The sequence below is a fragment of the Tachypleus tridentatus genome, chromosome 12 (assembly GCF_004210375.1).
Source record: "Tachypleus tridentatus isolate NWPU-2018 chromosome 12, ASM421037v1, whole genome shotgun sequence".
NCBI classification, from domain to species: domain Eukaryota; kingdom Metazoa; phylum Arthropoda; class Merostomata; order Xiphosura; family Limulidae; genus Tachypleus; species Tachypleus tridentatus.
The window spans coordinates 23,428,185-23,445,160 of NC_134836.1; the positions used below are offsets into that span (position 1 = coordinate 23,428,185).

The 16,976-nt window shown below is 29.2% G+C and overlaps 1 protein-coding gene across 1 annotated transcript in view; it reads left to right on the forward strand.

Annotated features, from left to right (window-relative positions):
- Window positions 1-16,976, forward strand: part of LOC143235197 (kielin/chordin-like protein) — a 114,537-nt gene that overhangs the window by 19,168 nt on the left and 78,393 nt on the right. The window contains 9 exon segments of the mRNA XM_076473127.1: window positions 1,202-3,005; window positions 3,366-3,559; window positions 5,135-5,214; window positions 6,710-6,806; window positions 9,103-9,353; window positions 11,114-11,207; window positions 12,089-12,162; window positions 14,325-14,421; window positions 15,014-15,099. Of these exon segments, the coding sequence (XP_076329242.1) occupies window positions 1,202-3,005; window positions 3,366-3,559; window positions 5,135-5,214; window positions 6,710-6,806; window positions 9,103-9,353; window positions 11,114-11,207; window positions 12,089-12,162; window positions 14,325-14,421; window positions 15,014-15,099 (2,777 nt within the window).

The following is a 16,976-nucleotide window of genomic DNA, read 5'->3' on the forward strand; positions in this document are numbered from 1 at the left end:
GAAAAACGTAATTCTAGTCTTCAACAAGAATTTAGTCATCAAATAAAGATTTTTTTTCAACTGATTTTTGGTTTTGACTGCTATAGATGAAGACAGTCACAGCCCTACAAAAGATTTTTCATAAATCCTTAGATAAAGAATAATTTTTCAGCTTGCTTTTTTACATTGTTTGTTTTGAATTTCGTGCAACTCTACTCAAGGGTTATCTGCACCAGCTGTCCCTAATTTAGCAGTGTAAGACCAGAGGGAAGGCAACTAGTCATCATCACCCACCGCCAACTCTTGAGCTACTCTTTTACCAACGAATAGTTGGATTGACCGTCACATTATAAATCCCCCATGGCTGAAGGGGTGAGTGTACTTGGTGCAACCTGGATTTGAACCCGTGACCCTCGAATTACGAGTCAAATGGCTTAACACACTTGGCCATGCTGGGCCCTTTTTTTACATCCTCATCACTGTACGACAAAAAACTACACATATTTTACATACACGTATATATAAAAATTTTATTTTTACAGCTGTAAAAATGTAAAGAGGTGAGTTGAAAAATGATTCTTTATCTGTAGGTTAATGAAATAATCTCTTGTAGGAGTGATACCATTTTCATGTTTAACAGTCAAAACTAAAAATTAGTCAAAAAAAATTTTATATTTGATGAATAATTCCTGCTGAAGGCTATAATCAATGTTTTTAAAATTATAGTCATTTTCTTTATTCAAGTGAATAATTTGTGTAATAGTATGCATAGCACATTTAGGTGAGTTGATAATCTGGGTTCTGTTGAGGATAATTTTGTTTTTTTTATATATTAATGCAAACTCCTTTATCTGCTGAGTGATCCATATTGTATGTGGTTGATTATAGTTTTCATATTATTTTGTTATTTTCTGGTTTAGAATGTAATATATTCAGAACAATAGTCTGATTAACAAATTCTGTATAACTATCTTGAACTTAGGTACACTTTTCAGTGTTGCACAGTTAATACTATAATCTCTTTTCAAGTGTTTCTTAATTTTACTATTTTAGTTTTTATTAAATTAAAAATCTAGAAAATACATTTTATAATTTGTAATATGTGAAGAACAAACAGTTTATGTAGAATAACTTACAATGTTCATTTTATTTGTTAGGTACTTTTTGTTATTTCTATTTTATTAATACTGTTGTATAATTTGTTGTTATTTTAATTGTTCAGGATATGACAGTTTTGGAGATCATGATGGGATTATTGCTTACAATGTAAAAGGCTTTGACAAGGAAGGATACAATCGAGCAGGATTCAACTGTCAGGGTTATTCTCGTGATGGCTGGAATTATTATGGGCTCAGTGCTGGTTGGAAGTATGAATGCAGAGCCACGTCCCTTTATGACTGTCAAAAAATAGAAACTGAGTATCCCTATTTAAAGAGGAAAGTTGTGAAGTTTGCCTTAGGTAAAAAATGTGAAGAGACTCAGTATCAAGAACATTGTGGTTGTATGTTTTTAGAACATTCCTATGTTTTGGGTGAGAAGTTTAAAATGGGATGCACATCATGTGAGTGTCAACTATCTGGAATAATACATTGTTCATGCCCTCATCGTCTTGTTAGGAAAGAGATAAGAGACTTGACCATACAGGAGTTGAAACGATTTCAATATGCTGTGAAGTATCTTCAGACATCAACAGGATTTCCATCTAGGTGGCATTATTTCACCTCCTTATACCATGATTACATTGCTCAGGCTCATGGGGGACCTTTTTTCCTACCATGGCACCGATTCTTTTTAAGACTCATTGAGATGGAGCTTCAAAAATTAGATTGTGAAATTACAATTCCTTATTTCGATTGGACTATGGATGTTGGAGCCTTGGATACATCAGTTGTTTGGCAGGCAAATTACTTTGGAGGAAATGGAAACATTGATGATGGCTATTGTGTAACTAACCATCCTTTTAAAGATTCTTTGGAGCTGCATTGGATGCCATGTTTCCAAAGAAACTTCAACTTGTCTGTACAATTACCTGATGCAGTAAACCTGCAATTGATTCTGAATGAAGAATCATATGACACATTCAGAATTAAGTTAGAATCTGTTAGCAGCCTTTTTCATCTTTTTGTGGGGGGCCAAATGGCTTCCCCATATTGTGCCTATGATCCAATCTTTCTGGTACATATTGCTTTTGTGGACAAATTGTGGGATAATTGGCAGCACCAAAAGAAAACTCCTGTTATTCAATTTCCACCAGAACTTCGATATGTTCCAATGATGCCTTTTGATGTCACTCCTGATGATGTACTTGTAAGTCATCAGCAACTTTGTGTAGCTTATGTACTGCCAACAGAAGGTACTCCTTGTAACACTAGTAGTATTGTATCTGATGAACAAGAAAATAGAAACTTTGATCTTAATGGTTTTGACAGGAATGGCTATGACAGAAATGGTTATGACAGCATGGGTTGGAACTTACATGGATTCAGTAAAGATTTATTTAATAGAGATGGGTTTGATCAAAATGGATATGATTTTTCAGGCTATAACCGTTATGGATTTGATAGGAATGGCTGTAAAGACTCTGGATTTTGCATTAAAGTTGGAATAGAAGTCCAACCTGATAGTCTACCTGATGGTTTTGACAGCAATGGCTACAATCGCTTTGGCTTCAATGTTTTTGGTTATGATCGAAGAGGCTATGACATCTATGGGTTTGACAGCAAAGGTCTTGATGAAAATCACTGCAGTTATGGGCATGAAGGTCCATTTTATCCTCGCTTCAAACACTGGGTAGAGAAACAATTACCCCAAGTTCCTATTGAGAAAATTCCAACAATTGAAAGAATTTGTCCCCAAATGTCCACAGTTCCTGAGTGGTGGCTGGAATTGGTTTGGCTTGTTAGAGATGACCAGGTTGATGACATAAGAGAATTTGAGGTCACAGTAACCCTTCAGCATTCAGTGGATACTAATTATATAGGAGAAACTTCAAATGGTGAATGGCAGCCACCTATGCCTGATGAAAGGTGAATTTTATGTAAATCTTTATTTTCCTACACTAATTTTGATTATGCTAGACTTTCTGTATGAACATGTAAATCAACTTTATCATATCAAGGTAATAACTTGGGGAAATTGGTGTATTTTCACTTCTAACAGGCTTAGTTGTGCATATCAGTTATATATTATATTAGTTACATATCATGTATGTGTGTGTTTGTGTAGTAAAAATATAATTTTACAGGTATGTCACTTTGTTTCTTTTTTTTTCACAGTACCTTTCATTTTTATTATTATTACAACTTTTTAATGCTGTGAAGTTAAATCCTAGTTTTACATAATTTCATTAGATCTGTAAATTTTTCCAATGTATCAATTTGGGCTAGGTTTTGTTTTAAGCTTAATTTCTACACTGGTTGTGATATGGGAACCATGCCTTTGCACTGTACTCTTGACAAATGTACAAATGTCTCCTGTCCTGGATTTCCTGGTGCTCACTGTCAACCTAAAGGATGTGAAGTGTGTGAAGCAATGTTTGTGGATGGATCATCAGGAGAAACTGTGGAGTGCTTGAATCAAAGTAACTACTTTATATTCTATAGAAATATATAAATAATATTTATTTACATACTTTGGTTCTAGCTTGTTTTTATGTTAATCAAAAGTGTATGTTTTTATCTATATGAAGGTTTACACATGAGTATTTCAAGTATTTACAAATTGTTTTACAGACTGTTACAACAAACAACAGTTTTGTGGCAGTATGGTTTGTAAAAATCTCTGACCTTCTTTACAATGACATAACTGGATGTAAGTTTGTTAAAAGAGACTTAAATAAATTTTGCACTGTTTTTTACATGTTAATTAAGGACCAAGACAACACTTGATAGGCTGTCTCTCTTGGGATGTTATATGGACTAGAGACTAAACATTTGCTAATTATAGCAATACTTAACTGATCACTAAATTATAATCAGTTACAAAATATCATTTTACTGATTAACTGAAATTTCGATGTAATATTTGTATATATTATTGAACACTAATTTTGTAGTTGTCTAATTAATGTACACTTTAGTTGAATTACTGTAGTTTATTCATAATATTTAAATTCTATCAGAATGTTTAAATGTTAACCTTGAAGATGCATGTTTGTTTATTATTTGGATGGAAAAATATCTGTTAAGCGTTTCATCACGGACACTTAGGTTTGACTTGCATGTGATGATTAGACAAAAAATTGCTTGACAGCCTAAATACTGAGTAGAGTTTGAATTGAATGTAAGGTAATTTCAATAAAAACTTTCAGTATATCTTTATTGAAGGAAAATACATTCATTGTACATAATATATAAAGAGCTATTAACTTAAACTTATTGATGTTGTTAATTTCCACGACCATGTAAAATAATATATATATTTTGGCATTTAATAATTCTCAGTTGGTTGCTTGATATTTACTTTTTATGAAATTATAAAACTGTATCCTTATAGTGGTTTTAATCTCATCTTAATATCATAAAATAAACATGACCAACAAAACAGTTATGGTAGTTTCTTGTCCTTCTCTTGAATCTTCCTCAGTCTATCATTTTCACACAAGCCTTTTAAGCTATGTTTTCATGCAGGTGTTATGTGTTAGATTAATAAATCTTAGTCTATTTGAAAAACGTTTACATGGTCTGCAGATGAACAAACTAACATAGACATAACTTTATTTAATAACACTACACATAAAATAAACAGTAAAGCAAAATAATAGTGTTTATAATGGTGTACAGAGTATGTTTAGTGTATGACAAAATCTCACAACTTGCAACAAAGAAACTCACAAAAATGAAGAATAACACCTCTAGTAAAGAAAAATTACCAAAAAGGTGTTTGTAGCAATTTGTGAAATTAACAAAAGTTAAGTTGTTGTAAAGTAAAATAAATGTAAAGTTGTAATGAAGGCTAACTTAGCTGCATATGCAGAAACTTCTGAATGTGTGTTTACAAAGATTACAGTTTTGAACAAAATGCATGTATTTATTTTAGATGTAAATTGTTCAAGAAAAGTCAAAGAAATTGTATTTAGTGTAATAAAACACTTTGTTGTAAACATAATGCGCATGAAATTCTGATAAACCACCCAAGAAAATTATTTCACTGACAGAATGCCAGGACAAAAATGGAACTTTCCGAGAAGATGGAGAAGTGTGGTACAAAGATGTTTGCCAAAAATGCAGATGTGAGGTATGGTTTCACATAACAAAATAAATGTGAAAAAATTACTGATAAAATTTCTCAACAATAAATAGTAATTGTTTTCAGTGTGACAGCTCAAAATACTGAGTCTTAATTTTCAACATACTCAAAATATGTGACATTGTTTGGATTGATTTCAATAGATAGATCTTTATTCATTATAGAATTCCTTGCATTTTTGAAATGTCATAATAAATAGGGATAGCTCCTGTTATAATTTTTGTTAGTAATTAATCTTTTAGAATTGACTGAAGAGTTATTTTATGAGAATTTCATATGGAAGTAATTTATATTGTGATGCTGTCTTCCTTAGAAGTGTAATATAAATTTATTACCATATTGCATGTGTTATTAGTTAAAAGTGTTATATATTGTAATTGGTTGCACAAGTTATTTTCAGGTTAGTGATTTACTAAAGTTAGTATTTTGCCATTTTGCAGCGCAGCCTATAGAATGGCACTGAGTTTTTTCTAATTTATAGTACAAATTTTAGTTCATATAACTCCATCTTTCAATAAATTTGAGATCTAATTACAGTCATGGCTATTGAGGATTCCCTCTTATTTTTATATGTTAAATGTTTGTGAGTTTTTAAATAAATGATCCAATTAGTATTGACCAAAATATATAATCACACACCAATGACTTGGTTGTTTTTTTTTAATCTAAGTAACCTATTTTTTTCAGTTTGTAACTGTTCATTGTAATTTAAGAATAATGTTAATCTTTCAATAAGTAGCATAAATATGATGCAAGAATCAGGGGTAATTAAAAGTTTATTTTTAGAATTCTAGAAATTCAGCAGGCAGTGTACTACAGTTTACATTTTTATGGTGTGACCTGAAATGGAGTGGTCATACTAGTGCTAAGCATGGAACAGTAATCATGCAGAATTTTAAATGTTTTATCATCTTTGTTACTTATTATTCATAATAACTTACAATAATGTTTTTATGCTAAACATGAAAATATTTTTCATGTATATGATATAATTATTTATATTTTCCTTTATTAAAAATTATTTTTATGTATACCCCAAGAATGACATAGTATATCTTGAGTTCCTCCAGTGGATCAGCAACATGTTTATGGACTATCAGCAATGCTAAAATATAAGGTTTGATTCCACACAATGAACAGATTGCAGGTAGTTGCTTGTATAGCTATGCACTAAAATAAAGAAACCAACAAATTGCACATGTGGGAATAATTGTAAAACAGTTAGAGTAGAACCAGTATAAATTATGAATTCTGGACAGTCAAAATCAACTCGTTTTTGAAAGTTTGTCGATATGTGTTTGTAAGCTACTTGAACATAACAGCTTTTCTTTATGCTAATTAATTAATTGTATTTTAATGTAAAAATATTTGTTTACCATAGTGTAGGTAATACTGTGCCATGATATTTTTGTTTCAAATCTATGTGCATATTTCTTTTTTTTTTTAGTAGTTGCGATTTTCAGTGACAGATTTAATTATTTAGGCAGGTCAGGTAACATGCATACATGTAACATGCCCGAAAAATTATGCTTGTCTTCATCCTATCTCAAAAGATGAACAGTGCTGTCCTCTGTGCAAAGGTAAGAACGTTTTAACACGAGCTGCTAGGAATTTAAATTGTTAATTATTTTTAATTTAAAATATATTTTATTTTAAAAAAGTCAAATATGTTGTCATAAGCTATATTTTTAATGTTGTAATTTTTTTTTTGTTAGAGAACTGCAGGTCTTACTGATGACATTAAGATAAGAAAGTTTAATAAAATAAACTTAGGATGCCTACAAGGTCATAAAAGATTTGATATAAATTTTTGTAGTACATTGGAAGGTAGATTATAAATTAAGAGATATTTGTGAAGGTTCTAGGACTATTTCAAAATAATAAAGCTGGTAGAGTGAATCAGTCAGTGTTTTGATGTCTTAGTTGCTTTATCAGCCATTAACCTGTACAAGTAAGTGTATTTTAACATTAGTATAAGACAGTTAGCATAGTAGTAAACTTAGAACTACCAGTTACAAAGTGCATAAGTTTGTAGAAATGTTGAAGAAAAAAATAAATTAATGTTCCATCACTTACAGGGACTAGTGTTTGAAAAGATAATTTAAAATAATCCACTAATAAAATATAGTGTGTAATATATCATTAAAATATTTAAGGTAAAAATTACCTTATTTAATTGCAAAAAATGGCATGGTCTTTGTGGTACAGTATAATGTCTACTACTAGCTTTATAAATGTTTTTAGAGTAAAAATAATAAAAAGATTTTACATTTATTTGAGAAAAAGGTATAAAACATTTGTTATAATGTAGTTTGAATTTATTATTATACAAACAACTGTCTTATGTCTTAACTGCAAATGCTTTTTGTGATAAAGAGTAAGGTTGATTGAAAGTGAAGTTTCATTTTTTAGAAATTTCTGCTTAGCAAAAAATATTTGATAAATTGGTTGAAGCATAACAAAAATATAATTTAGTTTATAGAAGCTGCAATTAGATTAACAAAATAGTGATTTTTTTTTTGTCTGTAACATCAATGATGAAATAATAAAAATAATATTGGCCAATATATTGATGCACTTTTATATTGTTTCATCACATGATTAGTTAACTTACTATCTAATCAAATGTACTCCAATTTAATTTAAGGAAATGGTATAATACTTTTAATAAGCAAATTGTATAAAATTCTTAATAAGGATACAGAATTGTGTAGTTTAACTTGTTCCTTAACTTAAACTTTAAGTATAAAATATTTAATTTTTATTGGAAAGTGTGTGAAATCTTAGGAAAATATAGAATATTCAATTAAATTTATAATGGAGCTTTTTTACTTCACAAAAAAACTTTAATATTAACTGTTTTATTGTATGTTTGCTGCTTTTACCATGAATAAAAGAAGCTGCAATGATCCAAGTGTTATCAAGGTTTTAAGGGTAAAATTTCAATGTTGGGTTTTGGTGCTTAGAATTTATTCAGATTTGACCTATGTATATTAAAACATATGTTATAATATAGATAATGTTGTAAAATACGAAGACATTATGATATTTTATTCCAAAGTTGAAAAACTATTGTAGTTTCTTTTCTTTAAAAATTTATAATATAAAATTTTATTTGGTACTTTAGAGTGAGCAACTGAACACATTTCTGTTTTTCCTGCAAATGTACATACAGATAAGAAAATCATTATAGAAAGTTAGAACTAGATTACTGATAGGAGTGTATAAATGTGAGTCATGTATTTTGGAAGGGGATTACAAAACAGTGTGCTACCATCTTAAGATAAACTGTCTTAAAATTTAAGAAGAAATAGAGAAGTTACAGTTAAACTAGGATCTCTCTAATCTTTAACTTTCACTTATTTTCATCTTTATTGACATTTTATGAAATTTATTGATTTTACTGAAACAACATTCCATTAACATTTGTTAAGCAATGCTGGTGAAGTATTCATCAGGTTTATTGGAATGTGCTTTTTGTAACAAGTGAACAATCATGGCATTGGTGGATTTAGCTTATTTTTTTACATAGAAAAGACACTTTTTCTTATAAATAACAAATGTCTGTAAAACAAAGTTCTTACTGAGATATTTTTAAATGTTCAAGTAGTTCTATAATTTTTTCTTAACTAATTGAAATTTTAATTTCTATTAAAAATTACTACAACAAGCTCTTTTTGAAAGAATGAACTGCATGATGGGTGGTTATTACTTACAACTAAAACTGTGATTAAGTTCATAAGATTTTAAAGATTCTTTGTTAAATTAGTTTTTTATGTATTAAAGTATAACTCTTTACAGTCTTGTAACTATAAGTAAGTAATAATTATATTACCATAAAAACTCACGAATAATAACTTTTATGTATATGAATAGGTTGTATGTATGAAGGACAAATATATGAAAACAACACGAAGTTTAATCACCCCCAAGACCCATGTCTAACATGCGTATGTACAAATGGGACAGTACGGTGTACTGGTACTACCTGTCCCTTGACAAACTCCTGTGATCCAAAAGACCTTGTAACACCTGTAGGCCATTGCTGTCCTCTGTGCACTACATGTGGACCACATCAACATGGATCACATTGGCAGGAAGAACATTGTAAAATATGTACATGTAAGGTATGTACTGTGTCTAAGAGTCATTTGGAGTTATTTTGAAATTATTATTCAATGCAAGTTTTTATAAGTTTTACAGATTGTATGGATGGAAGTCAGTAGTTGTGCCTAATCTTTAAATTATACCAGATTTTAACATGTAGTTACTAACATTAATTGGTCAAAATAATATTAAAGAACATATAGTTGGTGAGGTTTTTTCCAAGTGTTTTTTTGTAAAGCAATTTTCCCTCAATTCTTATTATATACACCAGTGGCAAGAATTGTAACTAAAGTCTAACATATTTAAATATGGCTAATAAAAAACATGTACACACATTCTGTGGGTTAAACAATATAATTCTTTATTTACAATTAAAAAAGAAATCAGTAATGTGAAAAATAAACCATGTATTTTTATTTTCACTATTTTACAAATTCTATGAGCTACAATTAACTCATCATTTATCCCATCAACTAAATTATAATTACATCTCCATAAATTGAGAGAAAGAATAACCCTAAGTTAAGTCGGACACTAAACTTATAAATAATTATACATTAAACAGTGATAAATACTGTGTCCTAACAATGTTGTTGAATGTAACATTATTATAAGTAAATAACAGATTATCACATATTTAGGTTCAAAAGATATTTCATAATTTAACTTGCATAACTGAACATTCTGAAATATATCAACTGGTAGTTATTATATGCAAAGTGAAGTTTCATTTATTCTTTAAATTTATGTAAGTACAAAACTTTCACAGGAAATGTAGCAATACAGAAAATTACAAAACCTAATCAAGGTTCTAGCTGCTTTCTCAGCATAGCTTTTGATGAAAATGTTTATAATATATTTCTTTAGCTTCTATAATGAGGGTATATATATATATATATTACTTGAAATATTATATTGATGAATGTTTATTGCAGGTTCTAAAATCCTCAGATACATTTCGTGTTCTCTTTTTATTATGTAAAATCTGCTTCATACTTTTCATGATATTTTGTACACTGTTTTTTTCTTGACATAATTCTTTTAAATTTTGTTGAGAAGCCAAGTGGTTTTTCTTCTGACAAGATGCAGATTCAACAATTCTGTTTTTTTAGAATTTTTTTCAAGGCATTCAACCATCTTTATGGGTAAACTTTTCTTCTAAACAAGAGAATAATCGATATAACAAGTTTGTCTTGTATCCATGTGTGGTATTTTAACTTAGTTAATACTGTAGCAGTTATTTGTTAAATCTTGATCAATACATTTAATATTTTGGGATAGAGTCACTGTGAGTAAATGGAATGAACTTAAAATACTATTGATAAAAAATTTATATCCTAAATTTTTCACAGCTCAGGGAAGAGTTAAATCTTTTAAGTTAATGTTAAGGTTCATAAATCATCTTCTATCCCTTCAACCCAAATTATTAGGAGGGAGGAGTATTGGTGGCATTGTCTGTCTGTTAAACATCTACTATACTCACAATATCTGGAGTTCCTTGCTTGGAGAAGGGAAAGAATCCTATTGATTTTGAGGGTTAAAAGATCAAAGGTTATCATTGGGAAAAAATGGTTTCAGTGCAAAAAAAGAATAACCAAAAAAATAAAACACAAATGAATGGGAGGAGCAGTTTTTTTCACCCATGACTATTGTTATTTTTTGTCAAAATATAAACAAAACTGATTTCTTATGTTTTATTTTTGATATTAGTTTAAGATAGAAAACATTTCTTTACATTGGTAATTTTACTTTATATTTCATTTTATTAATCTTTTGAAAGGTGGGGAAAGTGGAATGTGAACAGATGAAATGTCCGTCACCATTATGTTCTTATCCTTGGACACCCCCTGGTGGATGCTGTAAAGAATGCAGTGGTATGCTGTACTTTGTAATCTTATAGAAGCAATATTTTTTTTTTAAATTTAATGATTGTTAAATACAGTAATGTCAATTTAAAATAATTTAGATTACAATAAGCCTAGGTGTTAACAAAGAATATATTTTCACATTGATAGTGAATGCTAAAGAACCTGTGACCAGAGAAATGATACAGTCAGTTGAAAGCCCAGGTCTTGAGACATGGTCAAGGATCAAATATTTTATGTTAAGAATTCATTTCTTTAATACTGTTTTAGTGTTTTTTCTCACTGTTGAGGTAAAAGTTTAAATAATGGTTATTGCTCATATATCAAAAACAAGTTGAGAAATGGGAATCAGTAGTGTCACTTCTGTATTTATTGACATATTAAGAATAGTTTATTAGAAGCTCTTTAATAGGATATTGTGACATTTATTCTGGTTAATATTTTTTAACATGTAGACATGGTATCATAGAATGAGAATGAAAACTAATTCTAGAATTTTTTCTATGCTGTATACACTGCATAGTATTTATTGTATTTAAAAGCTTTGTGTATAGAACATACAGTAAAATACAGACATGCACTAGTACAAATTTTGTATCCTCTGACCAGAATAATAATAATATTTTACTTTGAAATGTGTTTTGAATCAAGTGAAACTAACATTTTTTGTAGAAATTTCACATTAATAATTATGTAAATGTTGAAACACATTTCAAATATCTGGTTAGAAGATATGTGTTGCAACTGTCTTGTGTAGTAATAAAACAAATAAAATTCTTACATATATTTTATATTTGCTTTGACAATTATATCATGCAACTCTTAGAAAAATTATGTGTTTCATGTTCATGTTGCTGTTTTTCATCAAATTAGTGTATCTATATATGTAGGTTGTCTGTATGAAGGCAGTACTTACACAGATAGTGAAAGATTCAGAGCTTCTTGCAGTGACTGTGAATGCAAGGTATGTTACATATGAATAATTCCAAACTATATTGCACTAATAATTATTAACACATGTTCAGTATTTTTTGGGGGGATGAAAAGTATGCACATATTACTGAAGACATTTGCTATCATTGTTTGGTATATTAAGTTGTTAAGAAATTTGACATTCTGGAAGATATTTTAGCCACTTAGACGTGAAGGAAGTGGAGAAGCAGATTGTCTGAATGCTTTTGTTTAACAGTGGCAGCAAATGTTTTTATGTACAAAAACTTAACGTTGCAAACAATAAACCAGCAGAATTTTTACTTTGAAGTCAATTTTCAAGTTGGAATAGAACAAATGATAGTAACAAAATAATTAAATTCTATTTAATATATTTATCCAAATTAACAAAAATCAGTGAAACATATTACACAAGATTTTGAGTATGAAATGGAAATGGTACATTTACATTTTAACCATCAACATCTTTCCAGACATATTTCATAATTTGAATACGTATTTGACAGTAATTTTATTAAATATGGCTGTGTCTCAAATATTTAATACAGCTGAGCTATAGGTTTTAATAAACTACATTTCTCCTATCTAAAAATTAAAGAAAGATGGACATTGTGAAACTGTTCATTAATCTTAAAATAAGCATGAAAAGCTCTTGGTAAATATTTAAAAACACATTGATATTCCATCAAGTAAGTTAAGAGAGGTTTTATGATGTTAAATTGTGGAAATTAGTGCTAGCAAAGTAAATGTAATAGTTACGATAACATAAATCATCATGCACAAGATGTAAAACAAGTTTCCAATACAAAGTTTGTTTTATGCATATCAAACAAAGAAAATCAGTGGAACATAAGATAAACATTACCTCAGAAGTGTATTCACAAAATATGCTTTTGTTTACAACTGTGAATATTTAACATAATATATAAAAACTGCACATTTCTATTATGCCAGTGAAGAAACTGTGTGTAATTAGTTACGTTGAAATTATGCATACTCTGAAAAAGTGATTTTATTTTGTTCCATAAAATTATGTATGAACAACATAATATGCTGAAAAGCCCTCATTCATAATTCTATTGTTTGACTCTAGCATAATAATTATACTATAAGTGTAGTGTGAGCTATGTTTCTATTGCAGTGTTGATTCTGTGTTCATGATCAGTTATTGATGCTGGCCATTCAATGAGTCATTGTGCTACAATGAATTGATTAGAAAAATAAAAAGTTGAGTGTCTGAGACTTGTGTTATTTTATATGCTTTAAGTAATTCACAAGTCAAAAGTTCACATGGCTGATGTGGACAAGCACATAGAGGATGCACTCTTATCTAAATTTATCCTTGATACAGAAAACAAGTTTGAGAGATAACATTTTTTTAAACAACTTATAGTGTAAGAAACATTTCCAGTCCAGGACTACCTACCACCTTTTGTGAGAGTAAACATGCTAAGTTCTCCATATGTCAGGTAACTAAAAGTCAACAGAAAAAGACTACCATTAAAAAAATGTTATTATCATAAAAAGGTTCAACACATTGTTTATTTTAAAATTATTCCATAACATTAAAACACTCAATTCTAAAATGTGCAGAATACTAACAAAAATCAAACAAGGACTGGGTATGGCAAGTGGCTAGCATACCACAACTATAAATCCAAGAATTCCTTGTTTGTATCCTTTTGCCAACAGAGATGTGCTTCATTCTTTGAATCTTGTGGGCACACTTTAAGGATGACAGTCAAATTATATTATTAAGTCACAGAACACTAGCCCATGAGTTTGTAGTGGACGTTATTGACTAGCTTCCTTCTTTATAGTTTGTCAGCTCAAAATTAGGGATCATTTGCACAGATCGCTCTTTTTTAATTTTCATGAAAATGTTTAATGATAGAGATTTACTTATTCCTTTTTTTTTCAATATTTTGGTAGCCACTTTTTCATTCAAAGTTTTCCATATTGACACCAGGAGGGGTCATGAACCATAGTTCCAGTACATCTACATTATAAGTTACTTTAAATTTTTATTGTTGTTTTATTAATAATAAAAAAATCATTTATTTATTTACTACTCTGACACAAAAATGAAACGTTGGTAGCTGGTGGAAAAAAGTTAATATCATTTACTGACCAATCAGAATGTTTTAATTTCCATAATTATTTGTGTTCCCATAGAGAGGTAATGTAAAGTGTCAGAGGATAAAATGCCCACAGCTTCACTGCTCTCAACCAACAGTTAGACCTGGTGAATGTTGTCCTACGTGCGTGGGAAGTATGTAGTACATTTGTCATATATATAACATCTGTAGTAACAATAAATATTGGTAGAGTCATAAAGTAATATAAAAAGCACAGAAAAAAACTGAAAAAAATGCTAATTGTTTTTAAAAGGCTATAAGTGACAAGTTAATTTGTTGAAGAAATTTTACAGGTTTTTCTGCTTAATATTTTAAAATATGGAAATGTGCAAGAACTAATTATATATCTATAATTCTGGAAGTATTCTAAAACCTAAATGTATTTTTCATTCTCAGGACCTTACATGTAAACCATTAATAAATAAAAGTATAATTATCTCCTTAAATGTTATGTGATATGATAAAGCTGCACATAACTCTATATATTTGCATTAAAAAGTAAATTTCTATTTGTTGCTTTAATTATATAACAATATTAGTGTAAAAAGAATTGCATTAGAGAAAACATGTCTTTTTATTTTTTGAGTGTTTCAAAATTTAGAAGCTCAAACAGATGGTGTAATTTTCTATTTTCATTTGCATAAATTGTTTCATGCTTTGATATGATATGAAAGTGGTAAAGCATATATGAAATAATTTTTGTAATTGTTACGAGTATTTATATAGACAGCTGTCAATATGAAGGAAGAACATATAGAAATGGAAGTTTTTTCTCACCTAATTTTAACCCATGTCTGAATTGCTCATGTAAGGTATGTACTAAGAAGCAATGAATAAATATCTTTATATTCTTTATTACTGAATTGCATAGCTCACTACATCACTAGTGTTAAGGGCATACCTTTCTTTGACATATGTTAATTTGCTTTATTTTCTATGTATTAAGTACATTTATATATTAAGGACATTGCCTTCCATTTTTTATTCAAATATTAACTGGAAAAAAGTCATAACATCACAGAAATTGCTTGTTTTTTAAATTTTAAAGGTAAATTAACAAAAATTAATATTAATAAGAAGAGCTCTTATCTTTTCTGGTAATTTTAAAAGCTTCAAGAAATTAAAAAAGTTATTTTTGAGATGTGGACTTGGTGGACTCAGCAGAGAGTCCAGTGTGGCTTTGCTATAAAACATCCACACACACACACACACACACACACACACTCTTTACTGACTTGTAGTCAATATAGAATCTTGTTGCTTTAAGCATATAAGATATTAGTATATAAAAAAAGAAACCCATTAAAGAAAAGTTGCTTCTTTTTTTGAGTACCTCAAAACTTGAAATCTGGAACAGATAGCATAATTTTCCACAATCTGTTTTAGGTAAATGAACAGGTAGTGGATATATGTTTTGGAAATAGAGTGCAATAAAAAAGTAGTTATAGACAGGCCATGAAATTTGACTCGCAAACTAATGATTGACTTTATTAACATACTCACACTCACAACAACAGTTAATTCATTATATGTATGATTATGATGATTTATTTGTTGTTAAGCACAAAAAACCTATCATAGGAACCAAAATTAGGTTTTTAGAGGAATATAAAACAAACAATTGTGTGACTTCCTAACAGATTTTAGCAAAATATGTGTATAAATCATACACAGGCTGTCAAGTTCAAGTTATAAATCTATTCCTTCAAGTTGAAGATTAATGTTATGGACACAGTAAGAAATTACCATAAAAATGTACATGATAGTAAAGTTAATATTTTTGTTAAAAACTATAATATTTAATTATGATTTTTAGTGTAACTGGTAAATTGTTTTGCCAAAATAAGTGGCTTCACAGTCACCAAAAATGTATTTGTAAATAACCTATGAAGATATGGTGAAACAATAGATATTTGTACAAAAACTGTAATTTATAGATGAAATTGAAACAAACTGTGAAAAACAAATGTGCCTTTTGATTTGAGAGGAGAGCATAATCTACTTTGTTTCAAAACATCTAACTTTGAAATTCATTTTTTTTAACCAGTTATTAACCACCAGCTTCTTTTGTGAATAAAATGATGAATTTACTACTTTTCTTCTTTTGGAAGTAATCGAGAACAAGATATGGAAAACAAAATATTTTAGGACTTAATCCTGGCAAAAAATGCAGAAGTTACATTTTATTTTAGTCTTTTTTTTTGATAATTAATTGAATGTATATCAAGTATTAGTGCAGTATAAATACATATCATTGCTAGTAGTGAGATGTATTATTTGTTTAGAATTAGTTCATTGTGGATGTGATTATGATGGTTTCCTTGTTTATTTGTTGTTAAGCATGAAGCTAGATAATGGGCAGTTTGTGCTGTGCTCAACACAGGCATCAGAACCAGGATTTTAGTGTTGTAAGTCCAAATACTTAACATTGAGCCAATGGTAGACAATTATGATGAAAATAAAGATATGGATAAGCACTCAGTGAAATTGATAAAGCAAATTATATTGAAAAAGATGAAGGTGTGAATGTTACAGCTGTGGAGAACCCATTGCTAATGGATTTTAAAAGTGTTGCTGATTCACTTATCTTATTTGATATCATTGGGAAATCCATCCATTTTCTTAAAATTGTAAACAGGGAAAATACAATGTGGAATTTGAAAGACATGTAAAGCTTGAGAAATCAGTC